We start from the raw sequence: 6,687 nt of genomic DNA on the forward strand, positions 1-6,687 counted from the left end.
ATCATTCCGATCTTGGCGAATAATATTAAAATCGTGGAAGTTGATTTCATCTTCAGAAGAAAGCCATGTTTCACAGAGTGCAAATACATCGCAACCGGAATTGCGAATCAAAAACTTGAACACGTCTAATTTATTTTTCAGACTATGACAGTTCCACTGCAGCACAGTGATTGTATCTTGGGTATTGGCCGTATTATCCATCGAAAGATACAATTCCTGCAAGAAGGGGCCATGAAACAGTCAATTGCTTCAGATAACTTTCCACTGTTGGTGTAAAAAGGTCAATGATAGGCCTCAATGAATTCGGAATATTAAATAAATTCAGAAAACGGTCCACAAGGTCCTTAAAGGAGATCAATCCTCGCTTGGACGGAATACTTTTACTAGAAGTGCGAATTACTTTTTTTCTTTCGTTGATTCTCCTAGCCGGATGTTTCTTCGAAACATCGGATTTTGGCAATGGCGGGAATGTCTTACTGCAACTAGGATCAAAAGAAGCAGTAGGAACAGGTTGCTTCGGGATTTTAAATAAACCCCCATTACCTTCAGATTTTGCCAAGCTTTTATGGATGATTTTTGTTCTCTTGCATATCACATATCATACAAATACTTTATTTTCCTGTTTAATTACATTATTAGTGAACTATAGTTACGAAACAAAAAGCAGAGCGCAGAAATGGCGAATGATAACTGTTGTTTTACAGTTGGCTTACACCGAAAATTCTGCAGGGGTAAATTATCTGCCACCGGATCATTGTGAGTCAAGCTGGTATCGCCACAAGTTTTTCTAAGGCTATCAGTAATCGCCTCTCAAAAATCCTTCCACCGTATCCAAGTCCACTCCTTCCTGAGCACATTTCGTCTAAAAGCGTAGAAGTATTTTTATTAGGTCAAATAAGTTGCCTTAGTTATACATACCAGATCAGTAATTCTGTCGTCTTTTCCGATTCTTGAGGACGTTCGATTCATGAGATTGTTCCATAAAAATACAATATGTGACACACTGAATCCGTTGATCGCCATCATCGGCGAGTATAGCCGGAAAATGCAGAAAGAGAATCAATTTAATATACGGATTAAAGATTAGTAAAAAGTGTCACCTTTTTGCGATACAATTATCCGGCGGTTACATGTTCACAACTGACGTTAACACAAAATGATTGTTTTCAAATCACAAGAATGCACCGAAATATTTTCAATACACAAATCATTAAAAGATTATCTTTTATTCTTAGATAGCATAAATTTTAATCTATTGATAGTTTAAATTAGATAAATATCAAAAAAGTATTAAATCTAATCTAAACACGATTTTATATATTTCTGAGTGTAGATTGATTTTAATTTTTTTGTGTATATCTTTTTTTAAATTTTGTACCTATCTGTTGTAATTTTGTATATTTTGTATAAATAAATAATTATTTGTTTATCGCTAATAATGCATGATAATGGAAAATATTGTATTTTATTCAATGGAAAAACTAGATTTCAGTATGGAAAATTCTACTTTTGTAATTGCAATTTTCAATTATTTTGGGAAATTATATATTTGTTTATTGCCTCTATCCTAATTTCTGTATTGGTAATTTACTATTTTTTGCTGCTGTATGAAAATCTACAAAAAAGAAATTCACAGCCAATAGATTTCGATAATCGTTTTTTTTTTGAGTGGGTGTGCGGCTATCATCATATCCTATCTGATAATAAAAGATAGACCGGTTTTGTTTTCACTTTCATCGAGAAGCAGGTGACTTGCTGTTTTTTTATCACCGGATGTAATCCTTCCTACCATCATTATGTAATGCAGCTGATTTGTTTTCTTTTTATCAGAAAATCTGTTGCTTGTTGGTGATGTTTTAGTCTTGACTGAACTGGATCAGTTATCAATTTTTAATGAAGAAACATCAAATCGATCGAATAGTGGATGAAGGTGATATTATTCAATCTTAGGGCTCTAAAAGTTTATGAAACTTCTAGCATTTTGGATACACAGTAAAGTAGTCCTAACGCGATGTTATGTGACTTAAAACTCGGTTACTGCGATTGATTTGTGCCTAGTAATTGCAGGGGTTTTAGCCCTGTCTCTCAAACCCAATGAGCTTCCAATGTCGAATGAGTAAGAACTCACTGTAATCTGTTATGTCTAGACCAAATCAGATCCAACTAGTTTTCTGCCGAAGAGGGAAAGAGTGAGATAGTTGAATGTTTTAGATACTGTGATTAGCATAAATTTTAAAGTTTACCTCATCCAGGAGCAGCATTTCGGTGATGGTGGTCGGTGGCCGTTACTGGCAGCCACAGAGCGATGACCGATGTGCCTTCTTCTTTTGATGCTAATTCGAGTAAGGGGCTTTCTCTAGCTCTTTTGCCAATGTTGGTTTATGTTTCAAACTTTATAGATCTATTTTTATTGGAACAGCCTGTGTGTTGGAAAAAGTGGTTTGGATCCACTCCTATAGGTGAAGGCGAAATGGATATTAAAATTCAAATCTTCGAAATTGTCACGGCAAGTTGCATCGATTCGCATTTCATGGCGGTGACCGATGCTTGAGGGCAGAGATGAGACCCCGGAGCCGGATTCAGAGGGTTCGAAAAAATAGAAATCAAAAATATTGTATCTTTCGGGGAGTCTGTGACCGCAGTATAAAACTCTGGCTCTAGTCGAAAATGCATTTCAGTGTCACGGTTATCGCCCGCTAGTCCGGTTGGACCATTTCTTCGGGATAAATGCACTGAATTTCGAGATGAAGGTGAGCATAGATTTGCAAATACAAAGAAGACTGATTAGTACGCAATGTGAAAGACAATTGGCGAAGAAACATAGAGGAACTGACGATTATGTAATCAAGTGAAAGTGAGCAACAAGTGTTAGCAACATTGCCAATTACAAACAGATTTGAACAATCAAAATACATGGACTTATGTGACTGTGAACGCATGATTGTGCTTTTTCTTCGCAGATTATACTGACACTGCTGGTTGTTGTTGTTTGTGCAGAAGCAACATTTAAACTGGGTGCGTTGTTAAGCTTGTTACGACTTAAATCAAACTTGTTGCAACCAGGATATGCCACATACTATCGACATGCTCCAGTTCCGATAGCCATTCAACCAGGATATGCTGTCAACTACCGGCAAGCTCCTGCTGCAGTTTCTTTCCAGCCTACGTACACTTCATTCTGCGAACATGGGGCATCTGCTCATCCAGTTCATACCTCCTATTACCGCCATGCACCTGCGCAGGTCCCGTTATATCGGTCAGTTCAAACTGCAGCGCCATCACTTGCACCTGTCTCCTACTATCAATTCCCTCAAGAAAATCCGGTCGCGACAAATTTGGATGCCGCACAAGAGCTAGGATCCGATATTAACATCGGAAATTCAAAATCCGTTTCGTTTGCAACGGATAGCCATCCAGAACCAGCAGCCGTCCCCATACAATCGACTCTACAGAACGATTTCACTGCTGTACCACTTCAAAGCTATGACTATAATTCAGCAAATACTCCTAGTGAAATATCACTATCTCTCGTTGCTCCGGAAGCTACCATCCCCGAGCAACGAAACGACTTTAATGTTGTGCCATATCAGAGCGTCTCCTACAATACAGAAAAAACACGTAGACTAGCGCCAGCTGAACCCGTTTCGTTCTCTGCCATTAATGCAGAACTTGCTTCCATCCCCGTTGCATCGACTGCACAAAATAACTATGCCGCGCAAAGCATATCCTTTAATCCGGAAAACGCGCCTCCTAAATCCGTTTTATTCAATGTTGGAAAAGCAGCTTCCGTCCAACAGCCCCTACAAAGCGTTGTGCCATATCAAAGTTTTTCCGTAGTATCGGGAGGAACTGACTACACCGTAGAAGTGGTGAGATCTGAAGGTCGTTCATATAGCCTCCCTGAAGAGCACATAACCTTTGAGCAAACAGTTGCACCGATTGCGGAGATAAATACGATCGCTAAAGATGATGGCCCATTCAAAGTCAACCTGCACACTCCTGATATTGTTTCGATTGCTGTTGACCCCTCCCCAAATCAGATCGTAAACCATCTTCCTATTGTATTGCAACCACCCGCACTGTCGCAACCAGTCGTCTTCAATTCCGCGGTAGACACTAACGCAGTTTCAACTGCCCAGGCTGTTGCCGACGTTTCGGTAGCGAACGTTCCCCAACCAATAACTGCCTCAGCCAAATTCGATCAAGCCCACTTGACACAGCAGATTCCGCCAGCGGTCATCCCGAACATTATCGCACAAGTCTCGCCGCGAATCGCTCAACAAACACTTCCGCAAGTTGTCCAAAAAGTTGGCTCCACTGTGTCCCAAAAGCAGTCGGAACCCGTGCACATTGTCACTCCCTACACTCAGCACAAGCAAGCTCAGAACGAAAAGGTTGTCGTCATGTATGCAACCTCCCTCCCACGAGGTCAGTACGACGAATCGGAAAATCTGGTCGTCCCCATCGGTAACCAGAAGTCCAAATCCGGAGCGGTGAAAGCCAAATCCGAATCGAAGATCGTATTCGAAAAAGGCCTGCAAGTGGGACACAACGTCCAGGAAGAGCGTCGCAGTGTGGGCAAGGTGAACCAGCAGATCATCAGCAACTTCCAGCGGGAGAACGCTGCCTTGAAAAGGCAAAGACAGAGCGGTTCTCCAAGGGCGGCATCGGCAGCGTCGACGAGGGGAAGTGTTTCGTACAAGACTGCAAATGCTAAGACGCGAAATGTTCAGCCGCAGCCCCGTTAGTGATCTGCGAGATAGAGGACGATTTGTAACTGCAACCAAAAATGAATATATAGTTCAAAATAGAGATTGTTTTGAGTGGTTCTCATGAGAATACTAGCGTAAGGATTAGCATTATTTTAGGCTATTAGAATGTACAGTACATGCAGACAATATAGAAGGAATTCCGTGCCATAGAACGAGAGTAATGGTTTATTTATAAATGACTTTCTAATTTGTTGATGACAATTATTGATCAATTTTGCCACGTGTACCGATGCTAATGCTTCTTGATCCTTAGTCCCGTGTAAAGCACACTAAAAGATGATTTTTACCAAAAGGTAACATGGTCTCGAATCTCGATTAGGGTAAAAATATTAATTAGTTTCCACTTACTAACTAGGCTTAAAAGAGCCTTCCTAGGCCAAGGATTTAAGACCCCTTTTAACATTTGTTTTGCATGTTTCACCAAAAGAAGCGGAATTTATTCAAGTTTTAGGAGTTTTATTGATTTCTATTTTATTTCTCAGAACGCATAATTCGGAAATGATTATTTTAGATATTTTCGAAACGACACATAAACTATGCCAAATTTTATCAGGAATTTGATCGGTCCAAAATATGACCTGTATTCTGGACGTTCCGCCAAAGCCTGTTACGGAGTCTTTTTACGGAAATAGGCGAATACCATCATGCATTTCATCAAACTTCATGATTTCATAAGTTATGGCAATATAAGGTAATTTTGTACTTTCTGGGCCATATCTGAACCGATTGGAACCACATCAAGTGGCATACCAAACATAATAATATCAAAAGTTATGGCATTCTATGGTAGTTTTGAACTTCCTGGGCCATATTTTAACCCATGGGAATTGGTAGACAGGTAATTTATTACTTCATGCCCTTCATGTAATACTTTCACTTAATATAAATATCATTATGTATTGTCCATGGACAATATTTTAACTCATTTGATTTGTTGTGCTAGTTCGCATGGAGAAATATGTTACCCAGAAAATACAAAGGTATCCGCGCTATCATGTTGATGAAAGAAACGGTTCGGACAGGTTGGTCAACACGCATGGTTCGGACTTTGTTATACTCAACACCCCCGCTCGACATCCGAAACCTACCAAACCCATATTCTATGCTTAACGTCGACGTACTTCAAGCGACCTTTATCTCGCTCATCCTCAACGACTCAAAAAAAAATCCTCTTCCTCCCAAAAAAACTGTTTCGGTTAATCTGAAGAATTCTTCTCTCCACATCGTGATGAATCCGCATTCCAAGACAGTTTTGTACTTCCCCACGTCATACATCTCGAACGGATCGCTGGAACACCTTTGGAACCCAATCATCAAAAAAAGAATTGAATCTTGCATTCCAGTCTCTTGACGCCTGCTTCAGGACAAAGAGATTTAGTCGACATAACAAATTCTTCTTTTCGTAAACCCCTAAGTTTGATTCATGATAATCTTCCTCTAATTGGCCGTTCAGAAAAGCCGTATTCACGTCCATCTGATGCCATTCTTCGCTCGTTTGCAAACGCTAGCACTACTCGTACAGTGTCCAACCGCACTACCGAATAATATGTCTCGGTGTAGTCAAACCCAGCTTTCAGACTAAACCCACGTGCCACCAGTGTTGGTAGAATCATAGTCAAATCTCAATCATCGAGGCTTCATGCACGAGCTAACTCGCTTGCGATTCTGCAGAAAGAGCATCGCGCTAGAATTTCACAGAATCGCATCGCTTCTCTCACTCGCTGATTATTAGCCATTGTTTTAAGCGAAAAATGTTATTTCATTGCATTCAACAATGAAGAACACGTAATAATCATACAATGATGGAAAACGCGATTCGAATCATGAGCGATTCTCCGGATTTCGGTTACGTTCCGAGCGACGACTTGGCAACATTGTCTTCCGTTCCTGTTCTCATTTATTTAGTTTACATCTA

General features: G+C 40.1%; 1 protein-coding gene and 1 long non-coding RNA gene across 2 annotated transcripts; one reads left to right on the plus strand and one right to left on the minus strand.

Annotated features, from left to right (window-relative positions):
* Positions 1 to 721: 721 nt before the first annotated feature.
* On the minus strand, positions 722 to 1,324 carry LOC134217537 (uncharacterized). The gene is made up of 3 exons (XR_009981082.1): positions 1,101 to 1,324; positions 919 to 1,003; positions 722 to 862 (listed from the first exon to the last, which is right to left on the minus strand). It is a non-coding gene; the product is annotated as an uncharacterized LOC134217537 (long non-coding RNA).
* Positions 1,325 to 2,661: 1,337 nt separating this feature from the next.
* Positions 2,662 to 4,929, plus strand: LOC134217540 (uncharacterized). Its single transcript, XM_062696313.1, has 2 exons — positions 2,662 to 2,750; positions 2,961 to 4,929. The coding sequence occupies exons 1-2, from the start codon at positions 2,745 to 2,747 to the stop codon at positions 4,746 to 4,748; spliced, it is 1,794 nt and encodes a 597-aa protein (XP_062552297.1). The 5' UTR covers positions 2,662 to 2,744; the 3' UTR covers positions 4,749 to 4,929.
* The last annotated feature ends 1,758 nt before the right edge of the window (positions 4,930 to 6,687 follow it).

The sequence above is a fragment of the Armigeres subalbatus genome, chromosome 1 (assembly GCF_024139115.2).
Source record: "Armigeres subalbatus isolate Guangzhou_Male chromosome 1, GZ_Asu_2, whole genome shotgun sequence".
In the NCBI taxonomy this organism is placed as follows: Eukaryota; Metazoa; Arthropoda; class Insecta; order Diptera; family Culicidae; genus Armigeres; species Armigeres subalbatus.